Raw genomic sequence first — 22672 nt, forward strand, 5'->3', positions numbered from 1 at the left:
CTGAGAGGACCTGATGGCAAGGTAACTATGTAATGTTCATTTGAAGTTACCTAATTTGTTTATTTTAAATAATTTAACTCAGTTCAGGTTCCCTTTAAGCCTGTATGGATACGCACATAACTGCAGGAAACTCCACTCAACAAGGGAATTTTAAACTAGAAAAAAGTCGAGTTCCAAAAACAATACTTAGAATTAACACCAATCATCATGATTTATTTCAAAAAATGCCTTTTTTAGTTCAGGGTTTTGATAATTTTAGGCAAATTCAATTGTTTTGATCAAATCTGCCTGCAATCTTGCTTAGGAACCATTTGACAACTTTCAATCAACTTTATGTGTAAAATAGATTGAATATTGTGATCCCAAATTATGGAAAGTCATAATCAAACATGCAAAGATCACTGACTTTGTACTGCATTGAACAGTATAAGACCATGGAAAGCAGGTGGTGTTCATTAAATTCCAATAATTGAAAATGGGGACTTTGTGTGGGGCACTTTAACAGCCAACAATCACCTAGACAAATGTTTAATGTTGGTTAAATGAATTAGGACAGAACAGTGTATGGCTTACCTACGTGTACTCATAAAATCAAAATGCTAAGTACTGTTCTTGCATCTTTAGAAAGCTGGTCCTTGTGGATGAACTAGTAACACAAATAAAGAGAATCTCACGCTTGTACAAATGTTTTTTGGTTGTTGAATGCAAATTTGGTAAACTGAGGCTGAAAGGGCAGAAGTGTTCTTGAATGAAAGTGAATATGAGCCGCTGATCAAAGCGACGTGTCATATCCTATTTGCTTTTTCAGCCCAGAGTAAATAGAAAGCAAATGTTTTGACTGGCTATTATAAACGGACAGAATATTTTGCTTATTAGACAGTGTGTGAGGTTCTTCTTCCTTGCTTAACAATGTGACTGTGATGTACATTTGCTATGGGGTCTGCACACAAGGGATGGGGAGGGGGGCTAGTCTGGCCATTAAAAAATCTTTATTAAAAATAAATCTTTATCTTTACATTTTTCCTAAACTAACTTATCTATATTCTCTTAAAGATGACTTCATAACTTAAAGCAAATCTTTTTTGGTTGTTGAATGCAAATTTGGTAAACTGAGGCTGAAAGGGTAGAAGTTTTCTTGAATGAAAGTGAATATGAGCCGCTGATCAAAGCAACATGTCATATTCTATTTGTCAAATCTGAAGCTGAACTGTAATAAAGAAGGTGGCTGCACTACAACACTGCTCAAACCGTAAGATGCTGGATGTATCACTAACATATATTTTAACTTTGCCACATGTCCTGGATTGTTCATACATATAAACACCCATGTGACTGCACTTGTGCATTGTGATTGGCTAGGTGTCTTGATGGGGGAGGGGCCTGCTGCACACAAACAGGAAGCAGTGCAGTAAGCCTTTAGTGTCAGCGTTAGATAAGGTGACATCACAGTTGGCACCTTTTGGTGTCATTCGTGTATTGTTTTGTCCAGGGCCGTTTCTGGCTATTTTGGTGCCCCAGGCAAGACACCCTTTACATCCCCCTAATCCTATGAATAACAAATTGATAGATAATATACAGAAATGATGTTTCTCATAGTAAAGGATAAATAAAGTAAAAATAAAGGATACCCAAACTATTACCAGGTCAGATACAAAATCATGGAACCCACATAACAATCCATTCCTATAATCAAAATTATATTTAACATAATTAAATGATAAGCACTATAAGACCTGCTAAACCGCCGCATCCCCGCGGCAAAACGAGGGGTTTATACCCCCAAATCCCCTCTGCTGTGCTCAGGGAGTGCTTCCTCATAGAGGCAGAGCTTATAGCTGTAGCTCTGCCTCTTGGCGCGTCAATCCCCGTTGATCGCCGCCTCTTCCGCCCCTCTCAATCTTCCTTCACAGAGAGTGGCGGGGAGAGGCGGAGATCCGCACTTCGATTGACTTGCATGGAGGCAGAGCTGCAGCTCAAAGCTCTGCCTCCATGAGCGGCAAAATCCACGACCAAGAAAGTCGTGGACTTTGCAGAGGGGATTTGGGGGGTTGAAACCCCTTGTTTTGCTACAGGGATGCGACGGTTTAGCATGGCTTATAGTGCTTGCTTAACCACTTGAGGACCCACCCTTTACCCCCCCCCCCCCTTAAGGACCAGCGCTGTTTGATGGGATCTGTGCTGGGTGGGCTCTGCAGCCCCCAGCACAGATCAGAGGGCACGCAGAGCGCTCAGATCGCCCCCCTTTTTTCCCCCCTATGGGGATGATGTGCTGGGGGGGTCTGATCGCTCCTGCTGGTGGCATGTTGCGGGGGGGGCACCTCAAAGCCCCCCTCCGCGGCGACATTCCCTCCCCCTCCCTCTCCTACCTGTCCCTCCAGTGATCCGGGCTGCACAGGACGCTATCCGTCCTGTGCAGCCAGTGACAGGACGTCCCCTGTCACATGGCGGCGATCCCCAGCCGCTGATTGGCCGGGGATCGCCGATCTGCCTTACGGCGCTGCTGCGCAGCAGCGCCGTACAATGTAAACAAAGCGGATTATTTCCGCTTGTGTTTACATTTAGCCTGCGAGCCGCCATCGGCGGCCCGCAGGCTATTCACGGAGCCCCCCGCCGTGATTTGACAGGAAGCAGCCGCTCGCGCGAGCGGCTGCTTCCTAATTAATCAGCCTGCAGCTGGCGACGCAGTACTGCGTCGCTGGTCCTGCAGCTGCCACTTTGCCGACGCACGGTATAAGCGTGCGGTCGGCAAGTGGTTAACATGGCTACAAGTTAAAAAAGTGAATTTAGACTCGCTTCAGAGTCTCTTTAAAATTGCCAACCAACCCTCTCTTAATGGAACTAGCAGCAGTGTAGATAAATTTCGTAAAGCACAACGTGCTATAAATGGGTCAGTGCCCCTCCTGTAGATGTATCCCAAGGTATCTGCCTGGTTTGGAAGCAGGAAATTTGGGCGCCCACGTCTAATGGATGATTTGGGCGCTGCCATAAGCGCTAATGCAAACATCGGCTATTGGACACCGAAAGCAGAAATTTGGGCGCCCAGATAAAAATCGTTTTGAGTGTTCAAGAGAACCCGAGGTGTGTTTAAAGAATGTTATCTGCATACAGAGGCTGGATCTGCCTATACAGCCCAGCCTCTGTTGCTATCCCAAACCCCACTAAGGTCCCCCTGCACTCTGCAATCCCTCATAAATCACAGCCATGCTGTGAGGCTGTGTTTACATCTGTAGTGTCAGTCTCAGCTGCTCCCCCGCCTCCTGCATAGCTCCGATCCCTGCCCCCTTCCCTTCCCTCCAATCAGCAGGGAGGGAAGGGATGCAGGCTGGGACTGGAGTTCTGCAGGAGGCGGGGAGAGCAGCAGACTGACACTACAGAGATAAACACAGCCAGCTCTGACAAGCTGTTTGTCAGCAGCGTGGCTGTGATTTATGAGGGATTGCAGCAGAGCTGGGACAAGGTCCTTCAGCACCCAAGGCTGAGACACCAAAGTGCGCCCCTCCATCCCTACGACCCAGCCGTCACACACTGATTGCTATTAGACTAAGAGGCGCCCCAGGGCCCCCAACCTCCCTAATACCTTAATCTCTAGTTATCTGACTTGCAGTCACTGCCATGTACCCCTTTTCCTATTTCTTTCTGCTTCAAACACAATTGGGAATGACAACTAAATGAATTGTGCGCCCCCTCCTACACTGCGCCCTGAGGCTGGAGCCTCTCCAGCCTCTGCCTCGGCCCGGCCCTGGATTGCAGAGTGCAGGGGGACCTTAGGGGGTTTTGGGATAGCAACAGAGGCTGGGCTGTATAGGCAGATCCAGCCTCTGTATGCAGATAATATTCTTCAAACCCACCTCGGGTTCTCTTTAAAACCCTCCTTCCTAACCTCATAATTGTCAAACGATACATTTAAATGATAATTTAAAAATTAATAAATACAAAAGACAAAACTTTTTAAAAACTATACATTTCTAATTTTAAAAAAAAATACAATTTTCAAAAACTGTAACGTTCTAATTTTGTCAAAATAATAAAAATTTCAAAACATTGAAAGAGGAACTCCAGTGAAAATAATGTAATAAAAAAAGTGCTTCATTTTTACAATAATTATGTATAAATTATTTAGTCAGTGTTTACTCATTGTAAAATCTTTCCTCTCCCTGATTTACATTCTGACATTTATTACATGGTGACATTTTTACTGTGGGCAGGTTATGTAGCTGCTCCTAGCTGTTTTGGCTGTTAGAGACAGCTGTAAACAGCTAATTCCTGTCTGTGAACATTGTTACATTGTAACAAACTGCCAAAAGTACCGCGGTACTCAGAGCTTCTTGTGGGAGAGGTTTCAGCACAAAATCAGTCATACAGCGCCCCCTGATGGTCTGTTTGTGAAAAGCATTATATTTCTCATGCAAAAGGGGGTATCAGCTACTGATTGGGATAAAGTTCAATTCTTGGTTGGAGTTTCTCTTTAAGATTATGCATCAGGAAGGGGGGGGGGTTTGGGGTTGGGCATCAGGAAAGGGGGTCTTAGGATTAGGCATCAGGAAGGGGGTCTTAGGGTTAGGCATCAGGAAGGGGGTTTTAGGGTTAGGCATCAGGAAGGAGGTCTTAGGATTAGGCATCAGGAAGGGGGTCTTAGGGTTAGGCATTAGGAAGGGGGTCTCAGGATTAGGCATCAGGAAGGGGGTCTTCGGGTTCGGCATCAGGAAGGGGGGGGTAAGGTTAGGCGTCAGAAAGGGGGGCTTTAGGGCTAGGCTCCAGGAAGGGGGGTTTTAGGGTTAGGCACCAGGAAGGGGGGGGTTAGGGTTAGGCATCAGGAAGGGGGGTCTTTGGGTTAGGCATTAGGAAGGGGGGTTTTAGGGTTAAGCCTCAGGAAGGAGGGTTTTAGGGCTAGGCACCAGGAAGGGGGGGTTTAGGGTTAGGCGTCAGGAAGGGGGGTTTTAAGGTTAGGCATCGGAGTGAGGAGGGTTCTATGTGAGAGTACGGTTAGGTTTAGTTGTAGTAAAATATCAAGGACATTTACTAATGTTTTACTATCGTCATTACCACTGTAAATAATTTTTTTGTTTTCATTTGGCGCACAATTCACAATGGTATTTTACACTTATGTCAGCTTCACCCGGCACCCATTTTTCCTCATGCCTCTATTTCATGTACGCCCTGGTTTATCTATGTCTTAAAATAGGCCCTACTTGTCACCACCTCATGATTTACAGAGTGACTTCATAGATACTTTAAGATGGTTACTCTCCTCTACTCCAGATACTTAAGCTGGTATTAAACAACTTTCTGACACAGTTGATAATATTATTGATAATTCACAAAATAATTCATATCAAATATTACCTATTAAATATTTGATCATTTATCATCAAACCTTTGTATCAGTCAGATAATTGCATTAATTTCCCTACCCTTTACAATTGTCATTGAATCAACTGAAGAATTGAATAAGATAAAAACATTAAAATGTATTGGATAACGTATCTATATGTAGCCAGCGATATGATTACCACACACCTCACAGTCTGGTTCAAAACAAACATAACTGCTGAATTATACAATAGGACCATTTTAAAAATCATCTATTGGAGATAAGATCAGTAAGTCTGCACTAATTATTATTATTATTTAGTATTTATATAGCGCCGACATATTACGCAGCGCTGTACAGTGTATATGTATATATATATATATCTTGTCACTAACTGTCCCTCAAAGGAGCTCACAATCTAATCCCTACCATTGCCATATGTCTATATTATGTAGTGTAAGTACTGAAGTCTAGGGCCAATTTTAGTGGGAGCCAATTAACTTATATGTTTTTGGAATGTGGGAGGAAACCGGAGTGCCTGGAGGAAACCCACGCAGACACGGAGAGAACATACAAACTCTTTGCAGATAGTGCCCTGGCTGGGATTCGAACCAGGGACCCAGCGCTGCAAGGTGAGAGAGCTAACCACTACGCCACCGTGCTGCCCACTAATGCAGTCTTAACAATAGGTCTTTTTTTACCTGAGTACTGTACCTTAAAGGGAATCCGAAGTGAGAGGAATATGGAGGCTGACATGTTTATTTCCTTTATAGAATGCACATTGCCTTGCTGTCCTGCTGATACTTTAAACCACAGACCCTGAACAAGCATGCAGATCAGGTGTCTATGACAAATCTGACAGGATTAGCTGCATGCTTGTTTCATGTGTGTGATTTAGACCCTACTGATCAGAAAGATCAGCAGGACTTCCAGGCAACTGGTATTGTTTAAAAGGAAATAAATATGGCAGCTTGCATAGGTCTCACACCTTGAGTTCCTTTAAAAAATATACTTTGTATTCTTTCATTAATAATAGCACCACAAAACATATTTTGAAAAAAAAGCATTTTACTTAGAGGACATTCTTTCTTGTTAGCTACGTTATTGGATGACATTAGTAAAGCATTTTGATGAAATCTGAGTAGAGCATTAAACTGTGACTGACCTGTATTAGCTGTGCTGCTATCTCTGGTGTCCCATTGCGCACATCGTGACCATTAATGGCCAGGACTCGATCATTCTCCTGCAGGTAGCCATCTCGTGCAGCAACCCCTCCTTCCAACAAGTTAAATATAAATATTCCTGGCTCGTCCCGCTTGCGGACCAGCTTTATCCCGAGCTGGACGTCTTGGCTGCTTTTGCTGAGCACCACGTGGATGCTATCCTCCCGGGGTGTGTAGGGGTCTGTGATGCCATTGCTTCTACATTTGTATCTCTGTTCCCTGAGAACGGTCAGCTTCAATACCTGGCAGGACTGTCTGAGGACTGAAAGTGCATAGTTGTGAGGTACATTGCTGATGTCGATACCATTGACCTACAAGATAAAAAGATCACCAGTCAATTAATATCAGATAATAATGAGCTTGGAAAAAAGTAAACTTTACATGGGCACTATACAGGCACAGAATGCATGATACTAGAACACTGGTTGTAGGAAACCTTTACTGAGAGGGTTGATGAGTAGAGATAGCCAATGACATTCTGCCCCATATGCAATTCACTTTTTCTCTGGAGTTTTCTCCTAAGAGATGCATTTTTTTTCATCTTCTATTTACAATAACTTTCCAGCACTTTTCAACTGAAAACTGTAATGATCGGTGTCAACACGCGGAGAAAATCTGATTATTGGTGGGCTGCAGACTCACCAATAATGCAGATATACACCGGATTATGAATGATCTGCAGAATTACTAATAATCCAGGTATGTCTAACCTCTGTACACCTGAGACGTGAGTGTACAGTATCACAGTAACACTTTGAGAGGGAACTGCCAGGAAGACTGGAGGCAGTGAGGAGAAGGAAATTCACCCCTAGACGTGGGTGAATTCCCTTAGGCCAAAGGCTCCCTAGGAGAGGGACCTAGGCCTGGTTGCAGGAAGCCCTGCTGCTAATATGAACAGATTTGCCCTATCTGGTTGTGAGATCCTATCTCACTACAGCCTAGTGGCGAACCAAGGAAGTACAGGTATACAGTGCTAGTCTTGGGTGTGTGGTGCGTAGTTACAGCACCCCGGAACTAGTCTAAAGCAGAACATAGAACTGACACAGTATCCTAGTCTTGGGTGTGAGGTCCGTAGTCACAACACCCTGGAACTGGTCTAAAGCATAACATAGAACTGACACAGTATCCTAGTCTTGGGTGTGAGGTCCGTAGTCACAACACCCTGGAACTGGTCTAAAGCATAACATAGAACTGACACAGTATCCTAGTCTTAGGTGTGAGGTCCGTAGTCACAACACCCTGGAACTGGTCTAAAGCATAACATAGAACTGACACAGTATCCTAGTCTTGGGTGTGAGGTCCGTAGTCACAACACCCTGGAACTGGTCTAAAGCATAACATAGAACTGACACAGTATCCTAGTCTTGGGTGTGAGGTCCGTAGTCACAACACCCTGGAACTGGTCTAAAGCATAACATAGAACTGACACAGTATCCTAGTCTTGGGTGTGAGTTCCGTATTCTCAACACCCGGGAACTGGTCTAAGCATAACATAGAATAACATAACATGAGAAGGTAATCTAGCTCAGTGTGAATTCCCAGGTCCGTCCTGGTTCAACCACACTGTAGGATCTGACTGAGGTCTGTGTGCTAATACGTTAAGCATTTTCAATGGCAGAAGATGTGAGACTGAGGGACAAGTGGTTATATAGTGCAGCGCTGGTAAGCGCCGCCCAGTCCCTTCCAGCCAATCCATATCCATCCTTGGATCAGCTGACCGGCAAGGTCAGCTGATCCCTCTCTGCTTCCCATAAAGCTTCTGTCTTGCCGCGCGCGCGTGTATTCCGCAGCCTATGTGCCCAGGAAGGCTGTATAGCATCACACATGTCGGCGTGTGTAAACCGCCGGAGCAGACGCGGAAACGGCCGCCATGCCGCCAGAGCACACGGCGGCCATTCCGCAATCCTTCACAAAAAAGTACCGAAAAGTAGATGAAAAAGTAGTGGCAACATTATTTTGAGTATTTTCTTCTGGTGCTTAGAAGGCATTTTATTGACCAGTTTTAAAATATCACCTAGGAGAAAACTCAGGAGAAAAGGCTAATTGCATATGGGCCCCTGAATTTTCTCCTAGGTGATATGTTCACACCTTGTGCATATAATGCCTCTTAAACTACCAGCAAGCAAGAAAATACTCAAAATAATTTCGATAGTACTTTTTCACCTACTTTTTGATACATTTTCGATTGCAAGTACTAAATAGGTATTTTAAGAAGAAGATGAAAAATTATCTCCTAAGAAAAACATTGCATATGGGCCAGTAAACCAACTGCAGTAACACTGTGATATGTGAACCCACTATACAGCACTGCTGTGGTACATCTGCCAGCATGAATATGGAATATGAAGTCTCTCTACAATCCAAGTTGAGAACTGATCTTACTATGAGTATGTTAGAGACTGGAAACCAATTTATGACCAAACCCAGCAGTATTTTTCCAGGGGAGAATGTATGTTTTCAGTGAGTGTAATTTGCCTTCTTAAAGGACTTACGAGGTGAAAATAAACTTCTGAGAAAAACAATTATATCTATCCTACTTCTCCTAAAAATGACTTTTTTTTAGATATCCAACAGTTTTATTTTATATTTAAATCTAGTTTTTAAGTTTTTACTGTTTCATTATCTCTGCTCAATGACACCTTCATTGAGTATACCAGAGCTCAAATCTATGAATTATTGACCCTTTTTATCTCTTTTCTGCTCTTAAAAGCCATTTACTGACAGAAAAATGTTTTATGGCTGTAATTACTTATCAGTGAGGGTTATGCTATAGTCTGACCCAGTCCGACCCGGTCCCGACCCAGACAGAAATTGTCACTTGCATACTTGATGTTTAACTTTTTCAGGCAGAGAAAGAAAAAAAGGAACACAGCATAGTTATTTGTGTGCTAGGCACTGTACATACACATGTCTATCTCATCACGTCACATGTCACCTCGTAAGTCCTTTAAAACAGAATGTATTTGCGATAATACAGCTTTAACTGAGCAAGTGTGTTTACCCACAATGCATCAGTAGTTTATATGCAAAATATCTCTTTATGGGCCTGAAGCCAGGCTTGCATCCAGAACCGCTGGTGAATAGCAAGCCTATAGCTCAGGGGTAGGGAACCTTGGCTCTCCAGCTGTGATAAAACTACAAATCCCAGCATGCATTTGGCTTTATTAATCATGACTGTGACTGTCAGAATCATGCAATGCATTGTGGGACTTGTAGTTCCTTAACAGCTGGAGAGCCAAGGTTCCCTACCCCTGCTATAGCTTATAATATTTACAGAGCCACATCAACCCAACATGCACACAGCCTGTTTCGGATTTTGGGGGGCATAAATATATAATTTGCATATACAGTAGTGATGCATTATGGGTAACCACAGTTGCTCACGTAAAGCTGTTTATTATCTCAAATACCTTCTATTTTAAGAAGGCAAATTACACTGAGTGTTGCTTTTTAGTAGGAGGACTTTTTGGTCTCTTCTAGTCCCCTATACTTTACTAGTGGTTCTGGGTCACCCCCAACTGCTTGGGTATTCTGGTGCACTTTCAGTGAGCTGAGTCTCTGAGCCCAGGGAAATCTCTCTATTGCAATTTCAGTTTATATTCGGCTGACAATTTGCAGCGCCAGTCTTATGAAACCTTCCCATGAAACTTTGGCCAAGACTTTTCCCTTGATGCTGTAGGCTATAGGTTATTTTTCCTTTGATAAAATGTATTTTCAAAGTCTGGATAACTTTTAACTTCTGGTTCTTCCAAACTCAAATTTCAACAGGCAAATCGAGATTGTGTAATATGAATTTCCTGATGTGGCAAATGGCTCTTTAAATGTGATTAATAGTGATGGCTATTCTCCCTGAGGTGAGCCAGGGGGCTGCACAACGGCTTTTAACTCCCTGTTGTCATAGTTTCCACATACATTTAACTTTAAAGTAAGTGAAGTCTCTCATTTCTCCGATGACTGTATCAGAGAAAATCTGAGCAGTCAGCAAATTTGGTAAAGAAAGATACAAAACCACTCATGCCTCACATACTAGAATCATTACAGGAAGGTTTATATAGCTTAAAATGCCATGGAAAAAATGATGAAATATGATTAAATACTAAAGTGTTTCAGGAAACCCAGATGAACTTTGTTTCGTAGTTTGGTAAGTCACTTGTGATTGGCTATGTATGAAAAATGACATGATGCAAGCCCTTTGTTTAAGATATTTATATAAAACATGCGGAATGCTTTGAATGAAATAAATGTGCCTAGTTTGAATGTCAGAGTAACCAAGCAGCTCAGGGTGACCCAAACTACTAGGAATGTATAGGGGGATAAAAGGAACCAACAAGCCCTCCTACTAAAAAAGCAAAGCTCGGTGTAATTGCCTTCTTAAAACAGAAGGAAATTTGCTATAATTCAATTATAAGTGAACATTTGTGGTTACCCACAATGCACTACTAATAAATATGCAAATTATCCCTTTTCGCCCTTGTTAAGCAAAGCAAACATCCATAACCGCTGGTGTATAGCAAGCCTATAGCTTTAAGTTTTACACAGCCATATCAAACCCACATGTAGACAGCCTGTTTCGGACTTTTGGACCTCATCAGTACATGGCAGGGATTGATAAGGCTGTATATCAGTCTTATGTAAAGGCTGTAAAGAGCACTATACAGACTACACAGCAACCTGAGGTTTTCCTACATACTTATAGCATGTACCTACCTCATAATAGAATAAGGTGTTAACACGCGCGTGCGCGCGCACACACACACACACACACACACACACACACACACACACACACACACACACACACACACACACACACACACACACACACACACACACACACACACACGTGGTATCTATGGCATAGCAGTAAGGACTGCACCAGGTCCCTTAGACCTGAAGGCCCCCCTCCTACTACTAGTTTATTACTAGTTGGTGGTGCCAAACCACCTTTGACTTGTGGACATTGTGAGCCCCAGAGACACGGGGCTGGGGTCTTGGCAAACCGCTTATATTTCCTGTGGCGCTCCTTCACACTTTGGAATTTTTCACAGGCACAGACACACACACACACACACTCACACACATATAAATTTGGTATCTATGGCATAGCAATAAGGGATGCAGAAGTCAGCACTGCACCAGGTCTCCTAGACCTTATTTATTTATTATTTATTTATTGTATTTATAAAGCGCCAACATATTACGCAGCGCTGAACATTAATTTAGGTTACAGACAATATTTAGGGGTGACATACAGCAATATGACAATACAGGATACAAGAAAACCAGATCACACACCATAGTATGAGTACCAGGTAATGCTTAGTCAGTCACTGGATGGAGCATGGAGATTAGGCAAGTTATGTTCACTCAGATGCATAGCATGGGTTCACAGTAATGGAGGTGCCAGATCAGGTAGGACACAAAAGGAGGAGGACCCTGCCCAAAGGCTTACAATCTAGAGGGAGAGGTAAGGACACAAATGGTAGGGGACCAGAGTTCAGCTGTAGGTTTAGAGCACTTGTGAGGGGTAGTAGGCCAGAGTGAAAAGGTGAGTTTTGAGGGCTTTCTTGAAGATGTTGAAGGAGGGACCTTAGCCCTTCCTCCCTCTCCTATTGCTGCAATAGGATTTTATTGGTGCAGTAGTTCAAATAAGCCTGCCCTACTCAACATAAAAACTCCAGTACACAAAATCTATTTTGAAGAATTGGGCAGTAGGGTAGCAATTTGAAAATAAAGTAAAGTCTCATACACATGTATGAGAACTGTCGCCTGCAGGGTCGGGACTCAATCCCTCAGGTACAGTTCGGGGGCCAGTGCTGGCAAGCGATGCGTACTGTTGCTATAAAGAGGAGCAGAGGGATGGCAGCACAACGGAGGGGGGAAAGTAAGAAGGAGAACAGCAGCATAGGCCTGTGCTTGGATGAGATGATCTGGTGGGCCGGATCTCTCACTGATGCATTTGGGCCACCGTACACCTGCTAGATTCTCGCCAACAGGCACCTCAGCCAAGAACCATATAGTGTGTGTACAAATGCTTAAATACAGATTAGTTTTAACCACAAAAGATAAACATGCATTCTGATTGGTTGCTGTGTGTTACTGTACTTTGTACAGTTACTGAATTGTTCACCATTCAATGGCAACAATAATTCTTTGTCTCCGCTAGGGACTGACTGCAGCAACTGTAATGGGACCAACCCTTTGGATCCATTATGCTATGAGAAAGACCCAATGCTGCCTGAAGACTTCCCTGAATCTTTGGCCACTTTTGTGCATTTTGTAGCAAATAAGTGAACATATACAAATATAAGGTCAGTTATAAAATGATAGTGGATTATTGATTTTGCTCCCCTGAAGAGATATGAGAAACCTTTGGCTGCATACTGTATACATATGTTTCCCGGAATGCAATACCAAACTCACAAGGACCAACAAGAACACATGGGCCTCAATTCACTAAGCAGTTTAGACTAGTCTACAGATGGTTTTTAGTCTACGGGTGGTTTGTAGACCGGTTTTTATACTTGGTCTAACATTCAGTAATGACACAATTCACAAAGGCAAACAACAAGTAACCATGCCCACTTTTTCTGACAGAGATTAGACCAACTGATTTCTGTAAGTAAAGTAATTCTGTGAGGTATTTTATATGTGAGGATGGAACCTTTTGAATTAATTATGTAGGAGTTTAATTGTATGCAGAGGAGAGCTCATCAGAGGAGAAGGATGTCAGTCATAGCTACTTGTTTGTGAACTTTTGATCATTTCCCCGCATTTACCCACCTAATTACCAAATGGTTTAGACCAGGTCTAAAAACAGGTCTAAAACATTTGGTAATAGTAAATTCCCCTTTGATGCAACTGGCCAAACCATCAGTAGACTAAAAAACACCAGCAGACTAGTCTAAACTGCTTAGTGAATTGAAGCCATTGGTAATCCACAGAGCATAAGCCTGAATAACAACAAAAGTAGTAAAAGTAATACTACTTACCACTACTACTATTACTTCTGCTAAAAATAATAATTAACACATGGAAGATACTGATGCTACATAAATCAATAATAATAATAAATAATAATAATTATAATAATCTAAAACTAACTAAGGTGTGAATGATATAGAGCATTTGTGGGCTGAAGCATTCAGTTTAGGCCAGTAGTGCATTCCTATGGATAGTGTGCCTGGCAACAAGGAGATGTATCAGCCTGCTAGCAGCTGCTTGTGGAGGGGATTCAGAGACTGCTTCCTTACATAAAGCATAACTATGACTCTCCCGTTAGCAGTGTGTGCTCACATCACATCTAATGTGCAAAATAAAGGCACATGGAATTGGTCAGTTGGGAATGCAGTATATGTCAGTTCCTGGCTCCTCACCTTTCATGGGAATCTGGGGAGAATGTGTTATGGATACCCAGAAACATTTTTAACAATACACTGTAAGGACCCTGCCTTTATACTGTGTGGCTGTATACTGTGTGTCTGCATTCTGTGTATCTGTGTATTGTGTCAGTGGCGTAGCAATAGGGGATGCGGAGGATGCGACCGCACTGGGGCCCCTGGACCTACAGGGAGCCCTCCTTCAGCCAATTTATTAGCTTTTAAAGTGACACTGAAGCGAAAAACAAAACAAAAACGTATGATATAATGAATTGTATGTGTAGTATGGATAATTCATAGGACATTAGTAGCAAAGAAAAGAGTCTCATGCTTTTATTTTCAGTTATATAGCTTTTTTTTTTTTTTATAACATTGCATCATTCTCTAATATTTACAGTTTCCAGATTACACTCTGCATTTTAAACTATGAAACAGAGCAGAGCTAATTAAACCTTTGAACTTCTCTGCAGTAAAATCTTATCTGAAGTGGTCTTTTACTGTTTCTTTGATGTATAAGTGCTTCGTAAAATAGTATTGCTTTTTGACTAAATTAGTCAGAGAGCTCAGAGAAGCTCTTTTGCATAGATAAGTGAAGTTTCTCAACTCTTCCTGTACTGGAAACAAGATTATACTGATATCTACGCTACAAAAGTTATATTTTTTTTAGCTGTACTACACATACAATGCATTATATCATACGTTTATTTTCACTTCATATTCCCTTTAATTGGTGTTATGCTGGTAATGAACACCTCTATATGTGCATTGCACATGATAGGAGATAAAGGCATGCTGGGATATGTTGTTGATTGACAGCTGCCTTGCTGTGTGATAGCTAAGCCTTATTTTTTAGCATATGCCTCTAATGAAAACATTCGAGACAGCAAAAGATCCGTAGATCTGAGCAGGATAAAGATAAAGGCATTTTGCTGAGACAAGTGCCTGGAGCTAGGACAAGGCATGGCATATACTATAGCTATCATCACAGACAGATATTATGTCTGCAACACACACTTTATACACAGCAGTGTACCTTCTGATTACCGCAAAACGGTCAGATGTGTAAAAATAACCAAAACAAGATCATAGGCAATTTCATAGAACAGATAATGAAAAGGGCTTGCAGAGGACAGGCGCGACTATACAATATTATGGATGCAGACATGGGATGCAGCCATCTCATGTCCCTGGGCACAAATGTCCCTGCCTGACAGACCTCTAAGGAAAAGTTCTAAAGAATTTAAGATAAGCAACTTCAAACTAAAAGTGGGATGATACTCAAATTTCACCTATGGGCTTAAAGTATACCTTAGCACTGTTAAAAAAATTAAAAATGGTAGGACAGGCATGTGTAGGAAGCTCTCCTTATGCCCACTGCTCCCTTATGGTCGGTCTAGGTAGTGCGCATGCGCAGATTGCTCTCGGCCCTTGCGGCCATGCAAAATAAATGGCCATGCACCAGAATGTGGGCGTGGTCATGGGTGGAGCCCTCCCTTTCTCCCATTTAGATCGCCAAATGTGCCACATTAAGATAGCCAGATGTGCACCTCTATAGATAGCTAGATGTGCCCACCTTCAGATAGCCAGATGTGCCCTTTCCCCCGTTCAGGTAGTTAGATGTGCCCTTTCCCCCGTTCAGGTAGTTAGATGTGCTCCCTATAAATAACCAGATGCACCCCCCTTCCCCCATTTAGATAGCCAAATGTGTTTCCTACCCCTGTTCAGATAGTCAGATGTGCCCCCCTTTAGAAAGCCAGATGTGTTCATGACAGCAGAAGACCCAATGGCTCCAGCATTCCATTGATGGCACCTCTCTTCAACAGCGTGCATAGCGTTCTCTACCTGGTAAAAGTGGTGTCATGTCATGTGGCAAGACGTGCCACTGTTACCAAGGAGAGGATGCTGGGCTCGCTGCAGAGGAGAGATGATGTCATGGCTGGAACGTTGGAGCCGGTGAGTCTTCTGCTGCTATTAATGCTTCCGCACCCCTCTGCAGAGGGGGGAGGGAGGGATAGAAGCGGGGGCACTGAGACACCAGCGAGCCATCTCTCTGATTGGGTGCGGTGACCGCACTGAGCACCCTCACACTGCTGCACCAGGGACATATGTCCCCCCTTTACCCCCCCCCCCCATAGCTACGCCAAGCAAACTGCATACATCTGTGTGCACCTAACTATTCACTGATGAAGGAAAGGAGAGAATGAGGTCACACCTGGATTTATTTAGTCTAGAGAAAAGACGCCTTAGAGGGGATCTAATTAACATGTATAAACATATAAAAATCAGAGGGCAATATAAAAGCTTGGCGGATGAGCTTTTTGTCCCTAGGCCTTCTCAATGGACTAGAGGACATGATCTGCGCATGGAGGAAAAACGTTTTAGCCATTTATTTAGGAAAGGGATCTTTACAGTAAGAGTGATTAAAATGTGGAATGCATTGCCACAGGAAGTAGTTATGGCAAATTCTATATCTGCATTTAAAGGGGGCTTAGATGCTTTCCTTGTGTTGAAAGACATCCATGGCTATAATTACTAGGTAATGCCCAGTGATGTTGATCCAGGGATTTTATCAGATTACCATCGGGAAGGAATTTTTTTCCCTTTTGGGGCTAATTGGACCATGCCTTGTAAGGGTTTTTCTCCTTCCTCTGGATCAACAGGGATATATGAGGGAGCGGGCTGGAGTTGTACTTTATTTTCTGGTTGAGCTCGATGGACGTATGTCTTTTTTCAACCCAAATAACTATGTAACCTTTCTCTTTAGGAAAAAAATAGTGAAAAAATTATGCTGGACCGATCAGCTTTTTTGTGAGTAGAACTGAACAAGGAAATTTAATGAACATCTTATGTCCGTTCTGCATTTCATAGCCTTTTGGGAAAACATGCATATCATTTAGAAGACAATCAGTATAGTCAGTGGTTTAGTGGTTTGAAGGTCAGTCAAACTCAAATTTGTTTTCTCTGATTTGGGGGCATAGCAAGGAGGTGAATCACTCCATGGATTCTTGTATCTCAAGAAGAGTCCTTTACTGAGAGTTGGAAGCTGTTATTTGTGGCTCTATCCCATGCTACATAGTCATAATGGAGGTGTCACTGCCTTACAGCTGGATTCACTCTCTTACTAAGTGAACATGCAGATGTTCCCTTGTATTTTGCTTTTCTAGTTTGGCAGCTGTTTATTTTCTCCATTTTGTTTTTTTTAACAAAGCAGCTTTAACACGTCCCCTGGGTTCAATATCAAAAACAATACAGTGTACTACTGATTTTAATTAATTCTGTAGGATCCATGAGTCCAAGTTTTGGATTCCTGCTCCGGCCACATTATATTTACCGATGCCTTGCAGACATGGCATGACCTGTGCACGATCAATGACTACCGCCATGTCTGATTGCTTAACAACCAATAAAATGACAGTTTATTGGTAATTGCTCATCCGTTGGCAGAAGAATTCACTTTAGTTTCTTGGACAATCTGATTGTTTTATTGAATCACTGAATCATCTATTGGGATATGTACCAGATCCTAAGGCTTGTACATATGCAAAATTGTTCTTGGCTGAGGCAACGGGTTGGGAATGCCTCTACCGAGATTTTAGTGTTTACAGCTGTCCAATATGCTTTGTTCCCCTCCTTACCCCTCCCACTGGAAGCCCCACCCGCACCATAGCAACAGATCATGGCATGAGGCTGTACGGCCATCAGCAGCCAGACTCAAGCTGTAGCTTGAGGGATCAAACCCTGATCCCTGTGGGTGGCAATATTTCTGCGTGTGGCTATGCACTATGAGTTAATTAAGTCCATTATCTCTTGAGCCTAATAGCACGTACAAAGCATGTCTCCCAGCAGGGATTGGGTCCCTTGGACGACACTGCAGAGCTAACACTGTACAGACTCATCACTAGCCTATAGGCTAGTGACGTGTTCTGTTGCTAGTGACGTGTTCTGTTGCTATGCAGGGGAAAAGACAGCCGACGGAGTGGCATGAGTGACATCTCGTAGCGGGCAGAGTGAGCGGGGAAAACAAGGCTATCAGCTGGCTCGAGGCCGAATCGATCTACCAGGCTAATCACAAGGCTAAAGACTGCAGATCGTGGCACACACATGCACGCACACACACACACACACACACACACACACACACACACACACACACACACACAGACAGACACACAGTCACACACACACAGTCACACACACACAGTCACACACACACAGTCACACACACACACAGTCACACACACACACACACACACACACAGTCACACACACACAGTCACACACACACACACACACACACACACACACACACACACACACACACACAGACAGACAGACACACAGTCACACACACACAGTCACACACACACAGTCACACACACACAGTCACACACACACACACACACACACACACACACACACACACACACACACACACACACACACACACACACACACAGACACACACACACACACACACACACACACACACACACACACACACACACGTACACACACACACACACGTACACACACACACCCCTCACCTTTAAAATCATGTCTCCCGGAAGAAGCCTTCCATCTCGCGCAATAACACCATCCTGATAGATATGTTGTATGATGATTTGGGTCAAAGGGGTTTCATTTCCACCCACAATTCTAATGCCGAGACATTCACTGGGATCTGAGCGATTGATTTTAATACAAGTAATCTCTCCATCGGGAATTAGGTGTGACAAATGTGGCAGTACTGGAAGACAAAAAATGTAAAGTAACATTAATTCAAAAGATATTTTGTTAACAAACACATATTTAAAGGACACCTGAAGTAAGAGGGATATGGAGGCTGACATATTTATTTCCTTATAAACAATGCACATTGCCTGGCTGTCCTGCTGATCCTCTACCTCTAATGCTTTTAACCATAGACCCGGAACAAGCATGTAGATCAGATGTTTGTGACTGAAGTCTGACTGGATAAGCCATATTCTTGCTTCAGGTGTGTGATTCAGACACTACTGCAGCCAAAGAGATCAGTACGACTGCCAGGCAGCTGGTATTGTTTAAAAGGAAATAAATATGGCAGCCTTCACATGCCTCTCACTTCAAGTGTCGTCATGATTTGTTATTGTTCAAGTGTCCTTTAAAAACAAAAAAAAAAGGTAAAAGTAGAAAATTTCTGCCATAAAGAATTGTTTATGGTACAGCTACATTACATTGATACGGGTAGTGTACCATTTTAGTTTCCTAGAAGTGAAAAATATTTAAAAGACAAATATGTCTTCAGCATTTTTATCTCTAGGTGTTGAGATCTGATATATATCCTGGAAAACTAAAGAAAATGATGCTTTTATCAGGAACCAAAGTCTCTACTTTTATACATCGCAAACATTCTGACTATATACTGTATTACATATAATATTCAATTGCTTTGCATGTAAGTTGATATTAGCTCCAAGAAATTAAATTAGGTAACAAAATGAAATTCTCTCCATAGTCGCTTATACTAAGGCCTATCTGTCCTTTCTGTTGATTTTGGCTTTCATTAAAGCAAAGCTTCCCAAAGAAATGCAGCGCGCATCAGAAAGCCTGAGGGGTGTATATTGTGCTTGACCACCCACATTAGGTGACCTGAAAAATGTAACACACTATGGCTGGGCGAATAGATAAAACGCTGCAGCATATGCAATAAAATCATAACAACTGATTTTCTCTTGTTAAACTGGAAAAGGGTTTTCATTTTACTTAGTGACTCAGTCTGTAAGGGGCACATCATCTATATATCTAATTGACAGTTGTAACGCTAGCCGTAGACGCAGATGCGCGCAGCAGCTGACTCCATGCTGTGCAAAACCGCCATCCACTCCCTGCAGTGAAGGAGAGGCGTTATTGGGGTGCCCTGCGGTCATGTGCATGACCGTGTATGGCGTTTATAGGTGCAAGCGGCGTTTCTGCATCGGGTGGGCATGCACAGGTGCCGGTGGTCGATTCATGATTCATGGTCGATTCATGAATCAAGGGATTATTGATAGTTTTCATAACACAAACAAGAATCAGCTTGGGATATACTGTATACATATACTCAATTTTACACATATACTGTAAATGTTCAGTATATGCTGGGCAGGAAGTAATAATTAGAGATTGTAATTGTACAAATCAAAATAACTTCCTGTCAATTTTTATTGGTCCAAGTTCAAACTGCATAACACTGCGATGAAATTTTTAATGCAAGGAGAAATTATATGAATCTCATAGATCATCCCTACTTAAAGAGAGTCTGAAGCGAGAATAAATCTCGCTTCAGACCTCATAGATAGCAGGGGCATGTGTACCCCTGCTAAACCACCGCTATCGTGCCGCTAAACGGGGGTCCCTTCACCCCCAAATCCCCCTGCGTGCCGCGCATCCCCTCTTCCTGGTTGGGGCAGGGCTAACCGCCGCAGCCCTGCCCCACGCGCCTGTCAGCGTGTATCTCCGCCTCTCCCCCGCCCCTCTCAGTCTTCCTTCACTGAGAGGGGCGGGGGAGAGGTGGCGATGCGCCGCTGATAGACACGACTGGAGGCAGGGCTGCAGCCGTTAGCCCTGCCTCAAGGAATGACCAATTCCACGACCAAGGTTTGCGGGGGTGGGTTTGGGGGTGAAGGGACCCCCGTTTAGCCGTGGGATAGCGGCGGTTTAGCAGGGGCACACATGCCCCTGCTAACTAGGAGCTCTGAAGCGAGATTTATTCTCGCTTCAGAGTCTCTTTAAAGAGACACTAAAGCAAGTCTAAATTCACTTTAACTTGTAATCATGTTAAGCACTATAAGCCCTGCTAAACTGCCGCATCCCCGTGGCAAAACAAGGGGTTTATACCCCCCAAATCCCCTCTGCTCAGTCCGGGGAGCGCTTCGTGCTTGAGGCGGAGCTTAAGCCCCATCTACACGATACGATTCTTTGTGTGATTCGATTACGATTCTATTTACGATCCGATTAAATCCGACACGTCTGATCGAGATTAGATTTAATTACATTTGCCATTGTTTTGCAATGGCAAATCGAATTGAATTGTATCCAGATCGGATTTAATCGGATCGTAAACAGAATCGTAATCGAATCGCACAAAGAATCGTATCGTGTAAATTGGGCTTTAGCGTGTCAATCCCCTCAGATTATGTTGGTGAGATAGTGTTATCCTGTGTTATCACCTTCCTCCTCAGCTTGATTATGCAATCTTACTGTCTGTCACCCCTCTTGTGGACTAGAACAGTCCCTATGTTGACCAATGACACTGAACTACTGTTATCAAAGACATTTGCATGATCTTATTTTGTTGTGAGTTCCTGAGTTTCCTGTATGTCCTACCTTGTGTAACGATCGGTGTCAGCTCGCAGAGAGAATCTGATTATTGGTGATCTGCAGTATCACCAAGAATACAGATCTATACCTGATTATGGATGATCTGCAGAATCACCAATAATACAGATATAGTGCTAACCTCTGGACACCTCTAAATATATATAGTGAGTGTTTGGTGTAACAGTATGACTTTGAGCAACCCACCTGAGGAGCAGGTGGCCTAGGCAGTACAGGAAGTACTGCTATAGAGAGTACAGAAACCTTCCAGCAGCCTGAGACTCTCCAAGGGGTGGAGTCAGGCTGAAGGTAGGAAGGAACAGAGAGTGAGTGACACCTGAAGGTGGATGTCACTGACTGATCTGGAGACTATCTCTTTAGTGGAGAGAGATAGCTCTCGAGGTCGGGCAAGCCAGGTCGGCAACACAGACAAAGTACAAAGACAGAAGGCTGATTCGGTATCCAGGGCAGGCAGGGTTTGGCAACGGAATATCAGATATGCGTGGAACCGAATCAGAAAGCAAAGGAATAGTCAGGAAAGCAACAGGTCATAACAAATATCAAACAATGCCTAGTCTTGGGTGTGAGGTCCGTGGTCTCTACACCCTGGAACTAGTCTGATGTATAACAGATTGATAACACAAGTTCCCTAAAGTTATGTGAACTAACAGGCTCAGCCACCCCAGCTGCACGCTGCTGCGTGCAAACCGCCGCGCTGGACGCGGAACCAGCCGCTTTGCTATCAATACATGCGGCGGCTTTTCCGCATTCTGCCATGTCACTAGATGCACGCTTCCGCGTGCAGACCGCCGCGTTGGACGCGGAATCAGCCGCCTTGCTGCTAGCACACGCGCCGGCTTTTCCGCGTTCTCTCACAGTACCCCCCCCTGAGGAGTGGACTCCGGACATCTCCTACCCGGCTTCCCAGGATGCAAGTTATGGAATTCCCTTTTTAACTCCTCTGCGTGCATACGACAGTCTGGGACCCAAGATCTTTCCTCTATGCCATACCCCTTCCAGGGAACCAAATACTGCACAGAGTTCTGCACAAGCCGTGAGTCCAGAATCTTCTCAATTTCTGTTTCAATATTTTTATTGAGTTCTCAAAAATAGATACATACAACAATGGTCATGGACCAATATAGTAAGAAGACATTGCTCAAGTATAGTAGAGTCTTTCAATTAAAAATAAAAGCCTCGTTAGGTTAGCCCTAGGCAACTCATCCAACAATAACGTAATATGTTACAGCATGGCACAGCTTAACCCACTTGTCCTGTCATCTTATACTGTTTGGAGGGCAGATGCCCTAAAAATTAAGATAGGAGGTAGAAAATAGAAGAAAAGAGTGAAAATATGAGGAAAGAAGAAAGGGAGGGGGAAAGCTGGGGGAGAGGGGAAGGGCGGGAAAGGGGAATGGTGTTGG

At 43.3% G+C, this 22672-nt stretch overlaps 1 protein-coding gene across 3 annotated transcripts in view; it reads right to left on the reverse strand.

The window, feature by feature from the left end:
* The window catches only part of LNX1 (ligand of numb-protein X 1), a 226713-nt gene that overhangs the window by 87172 nt on the left and 116869 nt on the right, over positions 1-22672 (reverse strand). For all 3 annotated transcript variants that reach the window (XM_068278564.1, XM_068278563.1, XM_068278565.1), the window contains 2 exons: positions 18458-18660; positions 6477-6845 (listed from right to left, as the gene is read on the reverse strand). In XM_068278564.1, coding sequence (XP_068134665.1) covers positions 6477-6845; positions 18458-18660 — 572 coding nt within the window. The remainder of the gene's footprint in view (positions 1-6476; positions 6846-18457; positions 18661-22672) is intronic.

This window comes from Hyperolius riggenbachi, chromosome 1 (genome assembly GCF_040937935.1).
Source record: "Hyperolius riggenbachi isolate aHypRig1 chromosome 1, aHypRig1.pri, whole genome shotgun sequence".
Taxonomy (NCBI): domain Eukaryota; kingdom Metazoa; phylum Chordata; class Amphibia; order Anura; family Hyperoliidae; genus Hyperolius; species Hyperolius riggenbachi.